The 19,273-nt window shown below is 37.1% G+C and overlaps 2 protein-coding genes and 1 pseudogene across 4 annotated transcripts; all 3 read left to right on the forward strand.

The window, feature by feature from the left end:
- The first annotated feature begins 3,109 nt into the window (after positions 1-3,109).
- LOC126630531 (uncharacterized) lies at positions 3,110-6,249 on the forward strand. Its single transcript, XM_050300647.1, has 5 exons — positions 3,110-3,448; positions 3,849-4,050; positions 4,220-4,288; positions 4,390-4,522; positions 5,200-6,249. Exons 1-5 carry the CDS (start codon positions 3,226-3,228, stop codon positions 5,812-5,814), a joined length of 1,242 nt encoding a protein of 413 aa, XP_050156604.1. The 5' UTR covers positions 3,110-3,225; the 3' UTR covers positions 5,815-6,249.
- Positions 6,250-7,989: 1,740 nt separating this feature from the next.
- Positions 7,990-12,839, forward strand: LOC126628869 (uncharacterized; annotated as a pseudogene).
- A 217-nt stretch (positions 12,840-13,056) lies between these two features.
- LOC126628673 (vicianin hydrolase-like) lies at positions 13,057-19,069 on the forward strand. Of its 3 annotated transcripts, XM_050298452.1 has the most exons (13): positions 13,059-13,670; positions 13,766-13,835; positions 14,349-14,407; positions 14,563-14,638; positions 15,183-15,260; positions 15,380-15,467; positions 15,569-15,821; positions 17,522-17,637; positions 17,750-17,973; positions 18,131-18,162; positions 18,235-18,337; positions 18,423-18,531; positions 18,668-19,069. In XM_050298452.1, the coding sequence occupies exons 1-13, from the start codon at positions 13,458-13,460 to the stop codon at positions 18,834-18,836; spliced, it is 1,590 nt and encodes a 529-aa protein (XP_050154409.1). In that variant the 5' UTR covers positions 13,059-13,457; the 3' UTR covers positions 18,837-19,069. The 3 variants fall into 3 exon arrangements, with proteins under 3 accessions (XP_050154410.1, XP_050154409.1, XP_050154411.1); XM_050298454.1 differs by lacking the exon at positions 14,349-14,407 and having other exon boundaries at positions 13,522-13,670; XM_050298453.1 differs by lacking the exons at positions 14,349-14,407; positions 14,563-14,638 and having other exon boundaries at positions 13,057-13,670.
- The last annotated feature ends 204 nt before the right edge of the window (positions 19,070-19,273 follow it).

Here is a 19,273-nt window from a genome sequence, read left to right on the forward strand (position 1 = left end):
ATTTTTATTTGATGGCTGATATGGCAAATTGAATACAAATGTTAAATCTTCTTTTTTTACAATGGATATGTCAAATATTGATTTTATTATTTTAATGGGACTAGAGTTACATTAACTATTAAAAAATAATCAAAATTAGTTTTAGTTTATATTCTATCGGTTGTTAATGGGACTCATGTATTAAAAAATAAAATTAAATATATTTGACTCTTTCTTTGTTTGCTGTTAAAAAAAAAGCTAGAAAGTAAGGAGTCAAATGACTTACATGCCACATCATATATGTCATATCAATTGGAGAACACTTGAATGTCTTTTAATCTTATTTGACATATTTGACATATTTGACATCTTCTTTAGAGTGTCTAAAGGGACTTCTCAATGGAGCGAGATTTGACAATCTTTATTGATGTTATAAACCGTGTTATATGTGACATCCCACATCGCCCATGGGAGTGAATCTCGTATGCCTTATATGTATATTCTCATTTCTACCTAGCACGAGACCTTTTGGGAGCTCATTGGCTTCGGGTTCCATAGGAACTTCGAAGTTAAGCAAGTTAGCACGAAAGCAATCCTATGATGGGTGACCCACTGGAAAGTTCTTGTGTGAGTTCCCAGAAAAAAAAACCATGAAGGCGTGGTCGGGGCACAAAGCGGACAATATCGTGCTACGGCGGAGTCGAGCCCGGGATGTGGTGGGGGCCTGGGCCAGGATGTGACAATTTGGTATCAGAACCAATCCTTGGCCAGAAGTGTGCCGACGAGGACGTCAGGCCCTTAAGGGGGGTGGATTGTGACATCCCACATCACCCAGGGAAGTGGATCCTATAAGCCTTATATGTATATTCTCATCTTTACTTAGCACGAGGCCTTTTGGGAGCTCACTAGCTTCGGGTTCCATCGGAACTCCGAAGTTAAGCGAGTTTGCACGAGAGCAATCCCATGATGAGTGACCCACTGGGAAGTTCTCATGTGAGTTCCAAAAAACAAAACCATGAAGGCGTGGTCAATGCCCAAAGCGAACAATATCGTGTTATGGGGGAGTCGAGTCTGGGATGTGATAGGGGTCCGGCCAGGATGTGACATTATATCCCTTCTTTGTATCTTCAAAACGTAGTGTACAGTATTCAAAAGCTTGTTTGTAGATTCTAGAATCTCTTTCGCCACATTTATCAGAAACACAATTTTATAGCACTATTCTAAAAAATTTCACCTAGTGTTGCCTAAGTCCCGCATAAGCATTAGGTGGTTGGCCACCGCCTTGATTAATTTTTAAGCGTTTGAAAATTAAAAAAGTGCGCTCAGACATGCTTAAGCATCTGTCTAACCCGCCTAAACCCCCACTTTGATCGCTACTTTCACTTAGATAGAAAATAAATAACTTTTATTTGTGCATTTATTTTTTTAATAAATTATAACAGACTTGTTGAATACTTTGATGAACACTTATTATATTTTGTTTCCCCATATTTTCAATATGTTCTAATACTATCTAATCTACATGTCACTTTATTTTTCAATTTATGTATTTCAATACAATTATGTATTTTTTAAGTATGAATAGACACTTATTTATATGATATATAATAAGTTTATTTAAATCCGCTCAGTTCACCTAGGTCCTCACCTAACTGCCTAGGTGCTAGGCCCTAATCCACAACCCAACTAGTGCCTAAAATCTTTTAGAACCTTGCTTTATAGCAAATGTATTGACGGATGTGGGGTACTCATCTTCTAGTTTGCTTATTGGGATTTGTTTTAGTAGGCAAGTTGGAGACAAAGAGTTATGTCAAAAATAAAATGTCCATACTACTTTTTAATTTAACGTTTATTTAATAGAATGACGAAAATGAAGATGAATTGAGACTTAAAGAGACGAAAATAGCAGTTTCATAAAGTAAAGCGAGACAAAAGCAATTTCAAAGGTGAAGTGAAACTAAATAACAATTTTATGGTGCAAATCAATTAATAAACCTTTTAACCAATTTTGAATATATATTTTTTTCTATTTCAACATATCTAGTTTTAATATTATATGATAGTTTTCTTTATCAATAATATTGTATAATGTTTAAACTTTGGGATAAATTCTCTCATCCTTCACTAAAATTTGCTAGCCACATTATCCACAGTTTTGGTGTAACTTTACCTTTTGGTTGTGTATCCTTCACCCAAAGTTATACTAAAACTGTGGCTTTTAGTATAACTATTACTTAAGGGTTATTTTTTTATGGTTGTGTTTAAAAAAGAAAAATACTCATGTTGTGTTATGAGAAAAATCAATTGTACTAAACAAGTACTAACATAAAAAAAATGTTTTATTTGGTTGAAAAGATAAAACTTTGTTCATTTAAAGATGAGTAGATTCAATAAGTAAAACATCACAAGTTAAATCCGGTTGTTCATCAAACAAACAAGAATTCAAATTGAAAAACAAAGTCATACGAGCTAATCTATGTGTCACTAAATTGGAAGACTGTTAGACATGTGATCAGCCTGGATTAACAAGTCGAAAACCTCCCTAAATGCCAAAAACACCACATGATACGAACCGGAGATGTAAGAAAATCATTGGACAAAACCCCCCATAAATTCACCATTGTTATCACAAAACACCACCCTTGTGTCCCCTATTTTGTTTGAGCCATGGAGAGCCCCATCAACATTAACTTTCAGCCATGACGAAGGGGGAGGAGACAAGGAGCACGGGAACGACAGCGATAGAGATGTAGGGACTGGTTGAACCGCAAAAAAAAAAAAAAATCCTTCAATCATAAAGAACAACTTGTGTATGATGACCGAAATGGACGTGATAATGAAAGTTTATTTATTTTGGGGTTGCTTTATTGGTAGTCTACGTATTGTCCTCCCAAAAGGAAATGTTTAAGCATGTAGGAAGAAAAAAGATGTGGAAGGAAATGTTCATGTCGTCTTCAATTTTTGTGTGTAGGTTATCAATACGCTGGTATAGCACAATATTCAATAGAAAATGATACGAGGCATGTTCGGAGTTGGGATTTTGGAGATGTTTTTTATTGTGCCCAAAATATAGAATAGCACATCACGTATCTCGCTCCCCGCCGACTCCCCTCCATGCGGGTGGGGTATAATAGGTCAAAGTCAACATCCAACGAAACGACGTCGTGAGGATCTACTTCATAAACCCTACCGTGCTGGTCCTTCCCCAAACCCCTTGTGTCTGTCAGTGCGCGTGAAAGAAGACCCATGGAGAAAGGCGGAGGAGAAGCAGGTACAGCAAATCCAAACCCCAAAGTATGCGAAGAGTGCAGAGAGAAAGCATCCAAGTACAAATGCCCAGGCTGCTCCGTACGCTCCTGCAGCCTTCCGTGCGTTAAAGCTCACAAGCTTCGCACTGGCTGCACGGGCAAGAGGCCCCAAACGAGCTTCGTCCCCCTCTCTCAGATCGACGACAATCAGCTCCTTTCAGGTCCCCTCTTTTTCTAATTTATTCCCATCTTTGATATTTTTGGAATTTAAGTTCGACCCCTTTAAGTTTTTTTAATTAGATTTTCCAATTGTTTCTATCCGTGGGGAATGCATTTGTTAAGCAAATTTGACTTCTTTTTGGTAAATTTCAGTGCTTTTTCTTTCACTGTGAATGTTTTCATGGACAGATTGCAGTTTTTTCGTGGTAGTTTTGCCATTTTTTTGCATAATCTTTTGACTTTTGAGCACCTCGTTTGGGGTTTTTGAATATAAATTCATATTTTTTTTCTGGATCGGTTTTGATGTCCGTTTGCGTATGGGTTTTAGATTGCATTGTGAAGGTTGCTACTTGTACTCGCGTATTTTAACCATTGCATTTGTATTGACAATTCTGTTTTTAGATTACAATTTGCTAGAGGAAGTGAAGAGGGTTGCTGAGTCTGCTCAGAGATTGAGAAATAAGTTGTGCAGATACAATAATTTTAGGCTACCCTTTTACCTTAAAAGCCTTCGGAGTGCTGCTGCCAGTCGCAGGACAAAACTCTTATTTCTACCAAGTGGAATGTCAAAAAGGGAGAAAAACCAAACTCGATATGATCAAAGGTAAAATTTATCAAAGCTTTGGGGGACGGATTATTGCTTGGTCCTGTATATAATTTGAGATACGCTCTTATAATAAAGATGATAGTGAGTGGTCCAACATGTTTTGGAGGATTTGAATCGGTCATTACTTTTCTTATATATTTGTTTCTGTTGGTCTGATCTGCTTCAGGAAGAAATGCATCTCCTGGACAATTGAATGGCGATTTCATTCAACGGATGTTGTTTTAATTGACCATGAGTAAGCAGCTTCGCTTTTTGAGAAGTCTAGTAATGTTTAATTTCTTTGTCTAGGCTTGGGTCATGTGTTTTGATAACTGATGCATATTGATGCTCGTGCAGAGTAAATGAAAACATGAACATCTGCTCTGTTATTGAGAACCATCTAAAACCTGGGCCATGGAATCATCACCTAAAGCTATTCTGTGAGGAACAGCTTGACTCTCTCAAGCTTTTCGTTCGTAAATATCCAAAGGTTTGTAGTTTTGTTTCTTAGTCTAGGCCTTACTATATTTTTTTTCCTTTTAAATTAATAAAAAGGAAAATCATTCTTAAGGTGCAGGAATCTTTGAAGAATCATGAAAATGAAAAGAATAATTGGAATTTTTATAGTAAACCATATGTGGAAGCAGCTTTTGTAAAATCAAGAAGATAGTGAGAGTAGAAAATATGGAAATGGTGACAAGGAAAGTGAAAGAAAAAGTTATCGATAGAAAAGAAAAGCTTTAAAGAAGATAAAAGATAGTTTGAACTTTGAAGAAAAAGCTATCGATTATGTTCTTTGTACCTTTCATTGTGTTAGATGGATTGAGCATCACTTTTGCTGATGTTACTTCATTTTCTTACCACCTCTTAGTCTTCTGGGCTTACCTATGCTTTTTCCACCTGCTATGGGTGCTGAAGTTGCAACCTACAACTAGCTTGGTTTTTCTGGGTACATTTTACTTGCAGTAAATGTAAATATCACAGAAGTGTGTACACACACGCACAATTTGTACATGGTATGGCGAAAAGTTTTGTTCATTGGGTCAAATTAGAATTCACTTTTAATCCTATTGTACCTGCTTTGGTAGTATTTTGATTATTTTTCTCAGAAATATAAACTACTGCCCCAACATTGTTTCTGATTTTATCTTTTGGATGTTATTACAGGGGGCTAGGTCACCTTTCTGTGAGTTGGATATAAGAGTTCCGATAAGGCAGCAGTTATCAAACTTAGTTATTTTGGAATACCCTATCATTTATGTTTTTCTCCCTTCGCACAGTCTTGATTTTGAAGTAGTTAAAAGTTCCCCTCCTACTTTCGGCAAACCAGAGCTTAAGACTTATGGAAGAAATGATTTGAGCGCAGGAGGTGTTCCCTTTAAGGAGGAGGAAATGGAAGAAGACAACAGCTATCCTAAGGTCTTTGATCTCATGAAACATGTGACTTCAAGTTCCCCACCTAATATCTCTAATAAAAGGAGGTGCGAGAAACCACTCGATGATTCATTTGCTAGGCCCTTGTCTGTAACTGTGGAAACTGGCAACGATTCACATTCCAGCTCCGATGCTAAGAAGCAAGTGCTTTTTGAAGACATGGACTTTGATTTTGATCAAGGCTTAATAGATGAGTACTCAGATCTTATGGCAGAAATTAATCCTGATGATTTTCTTGATTTGGAAGGCGAATTTACCAAGGAAGGAGTAGCAGAAAGAAATCTTTCGAGTGTCAGGAAGTTCTTGTTAGCAGATGACGACATAGAGGAGGGAGAAATTTTAGAATAATTGGAATTCATAGGATTCCCCAAAAAAGGAATTAGAAGAGGGAACTTTGAGTTATTCTTTGTCTTAAGTAGCTAGTAACTACTGGCTAGAGCCGTTTGCTTGCTTGATTTGAGATCTTAAGAGGCTTTCGTGTGTACCTAGTTTTTTTCCATCTCTTACAGCATGCCAAGTCGATACTCTGGGGATGCTTTACTGGAGTCCAGTTTCTTCAGCTTGGCGCAATTAAGAAGTTGGATAACCTTGCACCGGTTTATTCAGACAAATCTAATGCTCCTGGCAATTTGTCGCTATGCAGCATGGCTCCGATATACACTGATTCGAGGATGATGTAGATGTAACATTGTTGCAATGTCCTTTCTTTCCCCAATTTACTTGAAGCAAAAGCTATTGTAAAATTATATTTTTTCTACAAAATATTATTGCCTTGTGGTAGTAGTTTGGCGTTGGCCTGTACAGGCTTCATCCTCTCAACTGTGGTCGTCTTTTAGGATGGCTAATACTGACAATCCTCTCATATCGTCGCAAATGTTGCTGCCACACACTGAATTTTGTCCCCAAAGATTGAATAAGTTTGTGAGGGGAATTATAAGTTCGCACAAGGGAAAAAGGTTTCCAATTTTCCTAGAGGGCTTACCATCGTTAAGCTCGTCCACTCGTGCACAAGGATACAAGGTCTTTGTTAATCTGATCAAAATGGACAGAGCAATATTTGACAGATCTAATTTCTAAATCAAATGACATGGATGTTGATGATTGAATTATTACTCAATGATCATAAATGGCTTAGTGATTTCCGGTTTTAACTTTGCCAAACAAGGTGCTAAGTAAATCAGATGAGTGATTATTTTTTTAATAATTAGTATATACTCTTAATTTCTTTAATACTGTCAATGGAGTTTAACTGTTGAAGTTATAACGAATTCAACCTATGTTTCGATGACGGATCTTCAAAAGCACCGAGGAATTTTAGACTCATAAGTTAGAAATGCACCACAAAGCATTACAAACCTCGTGACTTAAATCTTGATTGATTGCATAATTGCACCCTTGTTGGTGTTGAGGGAGGGGGACTCTCTATAAGGAGATGACCAAACTCTAAGATCTTGATAGGTACAAGCTTTGAAGATAAATAAATAAATAAATTGGGGTAAATTATGCTGCAATTTTCTTTGTCTATTTTTAGCAAGTGGCTTGTAGCTCACTTGATTGACAGCATTCATGCATTCCAAGTCACTTCTTCGCGCAGTTCGGATGAATGTAGTATAAATTATCTTATCTTTTATAAAAAAAAAATAGCTAGATGTATAATAGTCAATGGTCTTTATTTTTTATTTTTCAAGAAAATCGGAGTATTGTTGTATAAATTTTAGACCAATTGGAGCATTGATCCATGAACTAAAATTTCATGAGTGTTGGGCTCTTAACTTGTGACAACATGAAACGATACTTCTTGGTGTAACTTTTAATTTTTTTATCTCTTATTTTTCTCTTTAAACTCTCTCGCAACCTTCTGGTTTCTCACCTTAAACCAGAAGAGCACTTTTTGTCGATTTTGCACAATTAAGCAGCAGGGATGTTTTGACCAAAAAAAAAAAGGCGGCATGATGCATCAGCCTTTTCAAATTGTCCAAGAAAAAATGGTATGGTTGGTCAATTGTAGCTTCCAATTCCTAAATCAACTTTTTGATATTTCATATCATGGTTTTAGTCAAAACTTAAATGATTTTCATGTTCCAATGTAGGTGGATATATTATGAATCCTTCAACAAATCAACAAGTTGATTTAAGAATTAGAAGCTCCAATAAAGCAACCATATCAATGTTTCTTTGGCACTTGCATAAGCAGGTTAGTTATATGTGCTAATTAATTTTTCTCTAAAACTTTTTCCTAATTTTAATATATTTGCAGGTTAGTTAGACGGGCTAATTAATTTTGTTTCCTTTAGAATATGACTCAATTTGTGAACGTGGTCCACTACGGATGGAGGAGGGTTGATAGCCAATACACAGATGGTCAAACGAAAGTAATGGTAGTGTCAACCAAAGTTACTCATCAAGATCTTATACATGGTATATATAAACATCTTCATGTTAGTCCGAGTGAATTTAGAATCTCAGTATATTATCAATGCATGAGCAACTTAGGGATGCAAAATATGATGGAGATTGTAGACGATGACGATGTGACTAGTCGGGTATGTGAAAATCTTTCTGCAAAGCTGACAAGATTTCGTTATACGTCACACCATATCCTCTAAATGAACCTAAAGATGAACACCCAATTGCATGCAGTTCCCCATCACCAACTGTGGCAATTCAAGAGAATGATGACATTTTGGGTGATGAACAACCAAGTCAAGTTCTTCAAGACAATGCTCAGATTAGTGAGACTTCAATAGACGTGAGTTTTGAGTTAGACATATTCTCGGTTTTGGTGTTTCTTCGAGGTATTGTGTGTGCATTTTTTAATTTTTTTTTCACATGGTTGACAACTATGCAGGTACTTCCATTAATCACTATGCATTGCAAGTACATGAACATACTTATATCATATGGTTGACCTAAATGCCAAGACATGCACATGTAGAAGGTTTGATCTCGACCAATTCCATGTGTCCATGCAACTGTTGCATGTCGAATTCGCAACACATCAGTGTACAATATGTGCTCCAAATTCTACACAGCCAATGCAGTTGTGCTAGCGTATGCGAAGCTCATTTGGCCAGTTGGAAACAAGAGTGAATGGAGTGTGTCAGAAGAGGTGTAGAATAAAGTTGTGTTACCTCCAATTAGACAAGTTGTATCTGGAAGACGCAAGACAAACAGAATCCCATCTCAAGGGGTGGAAAGGATAGTGAAAAAGTGCAGTCGTTGTGGTGGGATAGGCCATAATCGCCAAACTTGCAAGAATCCAATTAGACTCTATTCCAGCACATGATGTGAATGTTTTTCTTCAAAATTTATTACATTATTGGCTTTTATATTATTTGGGATTTATTACATTATTGACTTTTATATTTTCAATCACCAGTTTAGCAGAAAAACCTCACACAAATTTTAGCTTAAAAGGGTTTTTGCTCCTCTATTTTTAGATTCAAAATTTGCTTCGAAGATTCAATTTTCGATTAATTTTTATGTTTAATGTACTAGGTTATCTTCAATTTTCATGTTCTCTGATTACACTTGAATATCTATATCTACTATATATATATATATATATATATATATATATATATATATATATATATATATATATAGGGTTAATCTCAGTTTACTACTTTAAAATTTCATAGTTTTCAACATTTGGTACGTGAAGTTTTTTTCATCCCATAGTGGTACATAAAGTTATAATTTTTGGACATTTTCATAGATCTGTTAAAGTTGCTGTTAAATTTACTGTTAATTGATGATGTGACATCCACGTGGACAATGACTGGGGGCCACATGGATATTAAAAAATTAAAAAAAAACTTTTGGGTCTTCTTCCTCGGACTAGGATTCTCACCCCTTTTCTTTCCATCCTCTTCCATCCCCTTCTCTCACATTCTCTATTTTGTCTTTCTCTTTCTATAAAAAGATTAATATAAGATATTGATGTGGCTTAACCGTAACAATTCAAATAGGAAGAGAGGGAAGGGGAGGAAAAAACAAGAGAGGAGTGAATCATACTCCCTTCCCCCTCACCCCCTCCCTTCTCTCCTCTGCACCCACCCTTCCCCATCCCTTTTTTACTCCACCCACTCCATTTCTCTCTTTCCCCCTCCCACATGACTCTCTGACTCTGGATCCTCCAAGGAATCACCATCACCATTATCCCCACCAAAACCCAATTCTCAATTTTACCCATCTTGTCCAAGAAGAAGAAGAAACCTAGTAGAATCACCACCAAGCCTTCAACTTTCCGTGTTTCTAGCAAGACCCACAAACCCAACACAATCATTTCTTTGGAGAAACACAACAGTTGCAGCTACAAGAACAACATCAAACTTTTGGGTATTAAAAAATTAAAAAAAAAACTTTTGGGTCTTCTCCCTTGGACTAGGATTCTCACTCATTTTCTTTCTATCCCCTTCCATCCCCTCCTCTCATATTCTCTATTTTGTCTTTCTCTTTCTATAAAAAGATTAATATAAGATGTTGACGTGGCTTAACCGTAACAGTTCAAAAAGGAAGAGAGGGAAGGGGAGGAAAAAAAAGAGATGAGTGAATTCTATTCCCTTCTCCCTCACCCCCTCCCTTCTCTCTTCTGCACGCACCCTTCCCCCTCCCTCTTTGACTCCACCCACTCCATTTCTCTCTCTCCCCCTCCCACATGACTCTTTGACTATGGATCCTCCAAGGAATCACCATCACCATTATCCCCACCAAAACCCAATTCTCAATTTTACCCATCTTGTCCAAGAAGAAGAAGAAACCCAGCATAATCACCACCAAGCCTTCAACTTTCCATGTTTCTAGCAAGACCCACAAACCCAACACCATCATTTCTTTGGAGAAACCCAACAGTTGCAGCTACAAGAACAACAACAAACCCAACAGTAAGCTCCAAAGAAACGTAGTTTCAATTCTTCTTCTTTTTCAACTTTGGGGGAACAAAGCATTGAATATGCAAGATAAAAAAATAAGGGATTCTCAAAAATAGGGGATTCAACTTTAGGGGATACAACCGCTGTGGTCGGGCGGATGAGTAGTCAGCACTAACATTGTGGAGGTGGTACAAGGCAACCACATTGTTCAGGCGACGGGCCGGAAAGACATGCATAGTAGGGTCTGCATGGCGAAAGGCCCGAGGGACCGCAGCGTCCGGCTCGCTGTTTACACCGCCATTCAATTCTACGACGTCTAAGACCGGCTAGGCTATGATGGACCCAACAAGGCCGTCGATTGGCTAACTAGCCGTCAATCCGTGCTTGGATGATGTGGGAGGGAGAGAGAGATTGTGTGTGTGTGTGTGTGCGGTCAATCCGTGCTTGGATGTGTGTGTGGTCAATCCGTGCTTGGATGATGTGGAAGGGAGAGAGAGAGTGTGTGTGTGTGTGTGTGTGCGTGCGCGCGCTTGGATGATGTGGGAGGGAGAGAGAGAGTGTGTGTGTGTGTGTGTGTGAGAGAGAGTGTGTGTGTGTGTGTGTGGGAGTCAAAGAGGGAGGCGGAATGGTGGATGCAGATGAAAGAAGGCAAAGGGGTCGGAAAGGGTGAAGGAGAAGACCCAAAAGTTTTTTTTTTTTAATTTTTTTAGTTTTTATTATTTTATTAATTGTTTTAATATCCACTTGTCGCCCAGTTATTGTCCACGTGGATGCCACGTCATCAGTGAACAAAAAATTTAACAGCAACCTTAACGGATGTATGAAAGTGTTCCAAAATTATAACTTTATGTACCACTTTGGGATGAAAAAAACTTCATGTACCAAATGTTGAAAACCATGAAACTTTAAGGTAGTAAACTGAGATTATATATATATAGAAAATAAAAAGAGTGTAAGAAATGGGCGGGTTGAGAGTAGGGGTACTCAGTAGTATTCAAGAGGCTACCTCTTTTATACTTCAAGATCTCAACTAATTGTTGTTTTTTCATGGTTAAGGGCAATGAGGAATTTTTTGTCTTTAAGAATATATTAGTACTTTTACATTAAATTTTGATTAGAATTATCATAAAACTAAAATGATGGTTATAATTCTATGAGGTCTAAAATATGGTTACTTTTCCAAATTTTCTTATATACATGCAAGGAAGAAAATATCGGTAATATCGGAAATATCGATAGTCCGAAAACACGGAAATATCGATGGAAATATCGGGATAATATCGATATCGATAAAAATTACATGGAAACCACGGAAATTGTAAGAAAAACTTGGAAATTTTTATTGAAACTTTGTAGGATGTTTATTTAGTCAATTATCTATTAGTTTATCACAAAAAATTGGAAAGAAATGCATTGCATGATGGATTTAACATTATCAAGTTGATTATATAGCGAGCTGACAAACATTGTGAGTGTAGAAAATATGTAGTAATTAATGAAAGAAGTCTAAACACACCATAATCATTTATATATAATGAATTAGTACAATATTTTACACTTTAGTACAATATTTTACACTTTATACTTTAGCACAATATTTGGATCATTGGATCAGAAAGCTAGAGACAGGTTTTGAATTATTTGGATCATTGGATTCTTTTTTTTTCTCACACGCCACCACACACACAGAGATCGAAATTCGAGACCCCCCACACCACACACGCACACAGAGACTGAGCTCAGTCTCTCGATCCTTCCTTCTCTCTCTTCTGAGTTCTCGATCCTTCTCCCTTCCTTCTCTCTTCTGAGTCTTCTCTCTTCCCTTCTCCCTTCTCCAGTTCTCCCACACACACACAGAGACATCATCTCTCGATCCATCGGCGCGATCCTCCTTGTCCGCGTCTCCCTCTGCTCATCCCGCGACCTCTACGTCCTGGTGTTTCGCGACCCAAAAGCTTGGGCAAACGCGTACAGAGTCTGCGAGTCCAAGATCGTCGAGCAGTGCGAGGCCGGTGCCAGGATCGCATGAGCCATTAACGCATCGGAAAAGTGTAAGCCCCCGTGGTGGCGAGCTCTGATTGGCCAGAAAGTCAGACTTGAAGCAGAGGGAACAGTGCGAGGAGAGAGAAATGGAGGGGTGTTTGACGGCGGCGAAAGAGAAGTGCAGCAGGTTCGCGAAGGAGAAGTGCTTGAAACCCTTCAGAGAAGTGAGGATTGCAGGGGTGAATGTGAAGCAGGCTGAGAGATTGGTCTGCTAGGGGACTCTGGTGGATCCGACTTCATGGCTCAACTTGATTGGATTGGAAAAGTTGGGGGTTTTGGGTTCAACGATGAATTATAGGGCTGGTGAATTGTTTGGTTCGGATAGTGAGTCCCGCGACCTCTACCTCTCCTCCGTCGGCGTCGGCGTCGATGTCGACTTTCAAGCAATGTCGCGATAATATCGCTAATATCGCGATATTATCTCGATTTTTTGACGAAAACCTATTAGATGTGTGTGTAAATATCGGACTCCGAAAAAAACGATAATATCAGCGAAATATCGCCGATATTATCGATTTTTTATACCTTGAATACATGTGAGAAACATGCACTGCTTTTTATAACGTAGGAGTGGGACCTGTCAGCAATTATCCTTTGGCTCTGTGATTGGATCCTCTCCGAATCCCTGTTATCCGGATTCTCCGGATCCTTCCCCAACACCTTTCTTCTTCTTTTTTTTTTTATGCGGTTCTGCTGCTGCAGCTTCTTCCTCTTCAGTTCTTCTTCTTTCTTCTCTGCAATTCTGCTGCTTCTTCAAATTTTTTTCTTTATTTGTTCTTCTTTTTTTCTAGCCGATTTTGCTACGCCTTTTTCCAGGCCGCTGCTTCGATCCCGGGCCGTCGTCTTCTCCGACATCCACCCTCATCTCAACCAGCCCACCCTCTGGAGGCGGAGGATCCGAGGCCACTGCTGCCATCGCAGCTTCTATTGCTTCAGCACACGGGTGATTGTCTTTTGACCTTCCGATTTGCGGTTGAACGGACGGGATTAATGCATCCGGAGGATCCTGATAGAAGGATCCTGTTCCGCTCTGGGATATGATAAGACTTGAGAGGTTGAAGATGGTATTCCGAAATGTTCAATGTACTTGAGCGGCAGAGGAGAACCAGTTGTAGAAACATGTTGGGTAGTAAAGGAGGACGTCTTCTTTTTGGCTTCATCCTCGTACTTTTTGCTTTGTTAGCAAGTGCTGCTGTGGATGTTGAACCGAGTCATTATTCGATGCCATTTAATCGAACTAGCTTCCCACCTGGGTTCATCTTTGGAGCCGGTTTAGCTGCTTATCAGGTGAGTACATTTACTTTCAGACATATTGAGAGCAAAGTTAGCACTACATGTAATTATATATGTGATCTCTTTTAAATATTTTCTTCCATGCATAGTCTGAAGGAGCAGCTCTTGTTCATGGAAGGGGACCGAGTATATGGGATACCTTCACTAGGGAACATCCAGGTCTCTCTCTCTATCTCTCTATCTCTCTCTCTCTCTCTCTCTCTCTCTCTCTATCTCTCTATCTATCTCTCTCTCTCTCTCTCTCTCTCTCTCTCTCTCTCTCTCTCGTAATTGGAAGTAGAAAGGGTATTAATACTCGGAGCTTAATTCATATCATACATGCTTGGTAGTTTGGTAAGGAAACGAAGAAAGGGATATATGTATTTTATAACATATGCGGGGTAAACGGGAACCGGATCCCCTCCGGACCCAAAGAAATTGAGTCAAATGATCAAATGATCTGGGCTATTGAAATTTGATCTAACGGTTACAATTATTATAATTTTTAGAGAGTCTTCTATTGTAGTCGTTGAATCAATGATCCGGATCATTTGATGTGTGGGCTCAGTTCTTTTGGTTCCGAATGTGATCTGGTATCGGGTAAACGTGTACTTTTAACATTATTTAGTGGATTTTTATCGCAAATGATAAAAAATCATTGTCTTAATTATAAGAGAGAATTTTTCATGGCAGAAAAAATTTCGGATGGTAGCAATGGGAATGTAGCCAATGATTTTTACAATCACTATAAGGTTTGCTCCATCACTCGTGTGTATATATATATATATATATATATATATATATATATATATATATATTATATGTTTGACTGTTAGTTATACTTTACCTACCTGAAAAAGAAATTAATTATGTTTGGATTAATTGAATGCTATATCGTCACACGCAGGAGGACATAAAATTGATAAAAAAGATCGGCTTGGACTCCTTCAGATTTTCTTTCTCATGGTCAAGAATACTACCTAGTAAGATTATAGATGCATCTATGGATTTCCATTATACTGCTCAAAATTTGACTAAATTATTAACTACATTGAAAAAGTTATGAAACTATGCATATTAATTACAGTGAAACAGAGAAGATAAAGATTAAGATTTAGAAAGAAATGAAAGGTTGTATTGATATTTACGAGTTGAACAAACTACGGAAAATGAGAGGGAGAGCTTACAATTTATACTCACAAAATAGTGAACAACATAGTTCTCAAGCCTACAAAATAACTAACTGTATAACCTTCTAACATACTCTTCTAATAACTTTCATCAACTAGACCAATCTCCGTCATTCAATCAAAAACCAATTTCCGCCGTTCAATCAAAAACCAATCTCCACCATGTATTGGTCATTCTTTTGAAAATAGAAAGTGCTAGTCAACATCACAGCCAGTTCCCAATTATTCTACAATATATATTTTTTTTTTCTGAGTCGTAATTGGATAATGAATTTAAGTAAACTATGTTCAAGGTTCGAAACCTTTTAACTTAACAACTTTAGTTATTTTTTGTCAGAGGGTACAGTTAAAGGTGGAGTGAACCAAGAAGGAGTCAACTTCTACAACAATCTGATAGATGAGCTCTTATCCAATGGTATATATCCAGTATTCTTCGTCAAAATTAATGCTTCCCTTTTATTTGTTCATTAATTCAGTGCGATAAATCAGTCCTCCCAAGATCTTTGGCTTATCCCTGCTCTCCCATGTAAACAGGAATTGTGCCTTTTGTAACCCTTTTCCATTGGGATACACCACAAGCACTTGAAGATGAGTACGGTGGATTTTTAAGCCCTAAGATTGTGTAAGTATATTGAACTGAAGGATACAAATAATTAACCAGATTTTTATCTACCCTGATGATAAAGTTGTAAATGAGATTATGGATCATTTGATCATTAACAGGAATGATTTTCAAGATTATGCCAATTTTTGTTTCAAAACATTTGGGGATCGAATTAAGCATTGGGTGACATTGAACGAACCTGTTACATATTGTGTTGATGGATACAATGGCGGTACTTATGCACCCGGTCGATGTTCAAACTATGTCGGAAATTGCACTGCTGGTAACTCTGCCACTGAGCCTTACATTGTTGGTCATCATCTACTACTTGCTCATGCACACGCTGTGAAGATATACAGGCACAAGTATCAGGTTGGTACATTAAGTAAATGTGCCTCATTTCACTATCATGTTTTTATTTGTTTTAAAATAGTGCATGGCTACATTATTTCACGGCTATTTCATATGAAATATTCCATAGTTTTTATTTAAAAAGGGTCCGTCTACGGTACCTTAATAAAGTATTCCGTACCATTTAATTTGAACATTAAACTATAATGCAATAACGTCCAACTATAATGTACTATCTTAAGTTCTTAACAATGTAATCTAACATTCACACCATAAAGTGCAACCTTAGTATAGTAATACCAACATCATTTGGTGTAATTAAATATAACGTGAAGATAATTATGTAACCTAACTTGGAGTGTAAATTTGAAGTAACCTAACGTACACCGTAAAGGGAAACCTTGGTATAATATAATACCAACGTCATTTTGTATAATTAAATATAATGTTAAGATAAATTATGTGATCTTGTAATGTAAATTTGAACGATCATGGTGTATCCTTACCTTAATTGTAGGTTGATATCATGCTGAAAATCATGTGTAAGTTCATAACATTAATCTCTAGTAATAATATATGTCTATACTGTAATAGTACATCATTGGTATAATAATAAACTTTAATTTCGTAATTCAACCACGTTGAAGTACAAAAACCTACCTTGACAATGTAATAAAATGTCCACAATGTATGCAACCTTATTATAGTAATAATCACGTCATTTTTTGTCATTAACTTAGACCAGTGGCGTAGCCAAAATTTTCAAATAATTGGGTCATAATATTGATCAAAAAGCTTCATTGGGCATTTCATTGAGCACCTAGTAGACACCTGTCAATTCCTATCAACATATGCCGAAAATTTATGCCAACATATGTCGACAACTACAATTACTTGTAGAGGCCTGTCGAGGGTGGAAGCAGGACACTGTGGAGTAATGTTGAAGACTGTCAAGCCTTTTCAACTAATGTATTTCATACAAGAAGAGATAAAAGGAAGACAAATATGATAGAATAAAATGGAATAAGTAGGAAGAGGAGGATGTAATTTAGTTTGCCTTAACTATTTACAGGGGTCAAATACAATATACAAACAAATATATATGAGGTTTTTAATATTGAGGTCAAGGATAACCAATGACCCCATGCTGGCTCTACCTAAACTTTATCATAATTATTTAGTCTTAAAATGTAATTGTGAGCTATCATAGTGTATCTTAAATGGTACTGAACGAAAAGTGAATTTTTAGAGAAAAGAAAAAGAAAAGGGTCTGTGGCCCATTTCGTTTGATAGATACGTGGTGTTTGTTCATTTCGTCCTCGCGTCTCTCATCCGCATCTCTTTGTTTTTCTCATAGGTCACCATTTTCACTCTTGGATATTTCTCATTTTTGTGTCTCCAACAGAAACTTGGGAATGATCTTATCATAGCAAAACACTTGGCTCCTTAATTATACTTCCCAAAAAATATTTTCTTTTCATTTATAGGTGAGAGGTCTTAAGTTCGATTCTCGTTAAAAACGAATTTGAACCATATTATTACTAGCTCATTATGAGAATTAGTCTACTCCCTTACCCCTTAATATAGATTATATCATTTGTTAAAAAAAAAAAAAAAAAAAAAAAAAAACTGTCCAAAGAAAAAGTATGACACTTTAAAGTTGCTTTAAACTTGAGTTATATATTGACCAAAAAAAAAAAACTTGAGTTATATATATGCAGGCCTCTCAGAAAGGACAAATTGGGATTACGGTTGTGACATTCTGGTATGTAGCAAAATCTGAAACAGCTGCAAGTAAGAGGGCGGCCTCCAAGTCTCTTGATTTTATTTTCGGCTGGTGAGCAATTAACCAAATTTCTAAATCTCCAATCAAAATTAATTTAAATTAGTTAGGTAGCTAGCATCGTTGCATTTGAATTATAAAAAAACTAAAAAGAATTTTTACGTAGGTTTGCGCATCCTGTTACATTCGGTGAGTATCCCAAAACTATGAGGTCTGCGGTGGGAAATCGGTTGCCTAAATTCAGCAAAGCAGAATCAAAGCTTCTTGAAGGATCCCTGGATTTCCTTGGTGTCAATTATTACACGAGTACTTATGCAGATGCTTCCTCACTCTCCACTGTTACAACTGTTAACCAAAGTTTCTTTGGAGATATGAATACTTCTCTCTCTAGTAAGTAGTGCTTAAGCTATATGCATGCTCAACTCATATATATTAATATTAATCCATCCTCATTTACTTTATACAAAATTTGACATATATATATGTATATATAACTCAAATGTGTGCGTCTCTTCTGCTAATTTGCTCTTCTGCCATGCACATGTAGCGGAGAAAAATGGGGTTCCTTTGGGCACACCGGTACTCTCTCTCTCTCTCTCTCTCTCTCTCACACACACACACACACATTTGAGCCTGCTTTGGTTTTTGCAGACTGCTTTGAGCTGGCTGTACATCTACCCAAAGGGAATTCGAGAGCTTATGCTGCATATAAAGGAAAATTACAACAACCCGGAGATTTACATTACCGAAAATGGTATTGTATACAAATTAATTATTTCGCATAATTGATGCTATATATATTATATGAATTTGAAATGTTAAACCTTGATGTTTTGTAGGTGTTGGCGAGGCAAATAATAGCTCCCTGCCTATCAAGACTGCCCTCAAGGATAGTACCAGGATTAGATACCATTATCAACATCTTCAATATCTTTCGAAAGCCATCAAGTCAGTACAAAGGATTTACGGATATGGTGTCAACTACATTTAACTAATCAAAAAGCAAAACACACATATAATATATACATTGCAAGTCAATTCAAATTTTGATACGGAGTTGAAGTTTAATTCAATACGTGTGCAGGGAGGGCGTTAAGGTGAAGGGATACTTTGCATGGGCACTTCTGGATGTGTATGAATGGGACTCAGGCTACACTGTTCGATTTGGGTTCACATATATTGACTACAAAAATAATATGAAAAGGTACCTCAAGCACTCTGCATATTGGTTTAAGATGTTCCTCCTCAAATGATTGATGGTGCAAGAGTGTGGAATAAGGTTATAAGAGTATTTCAATAACTCAAACTCCCTCCATCTACGTGACAGAATATTATGTTTTTTCTCTTCTTGCATCAATAAGGTCTGGTAGCATATAGCATCGAGACCCATCAGAAACTGTATCACTTGTTCTTGAGTCGTGTACTATTTAAGAAACTGATTGCTGCTCCTGTTTATATTCAACTTTTTTCTTCTTGGTTAGGAAAACATCGGCGTTACGAGAATATTTATTGATATGTTTAATAGTTGATCACACGTTGAATATCAAATATTCGTCAACTATTACCTCGTGAAAACCAGCCCTTTAGATCAGCCCAAACTTCAACTAGTGTATAGCAATACAACAAGCTCCTGATTCAAGGAATTCAATAACCAAGAGGCAACTATATCGTTGTGTTGCCTTTATAGCAA

Source organism: Malus sylvestris, chromosome 7 (genome assembly GCF_916048215.2).
Source record: "Malus sylvestris chromosome 7, drMalSylv7.2, whole genome shotgun sequence".
Classification (NCBI taxonomy): domain Eukaryota; kingdom Viridiplantae; phylum Streptophyta; class Magnoliopsida; order Rosales; family Rosaceae; genus Malus; species Malus sylvestris.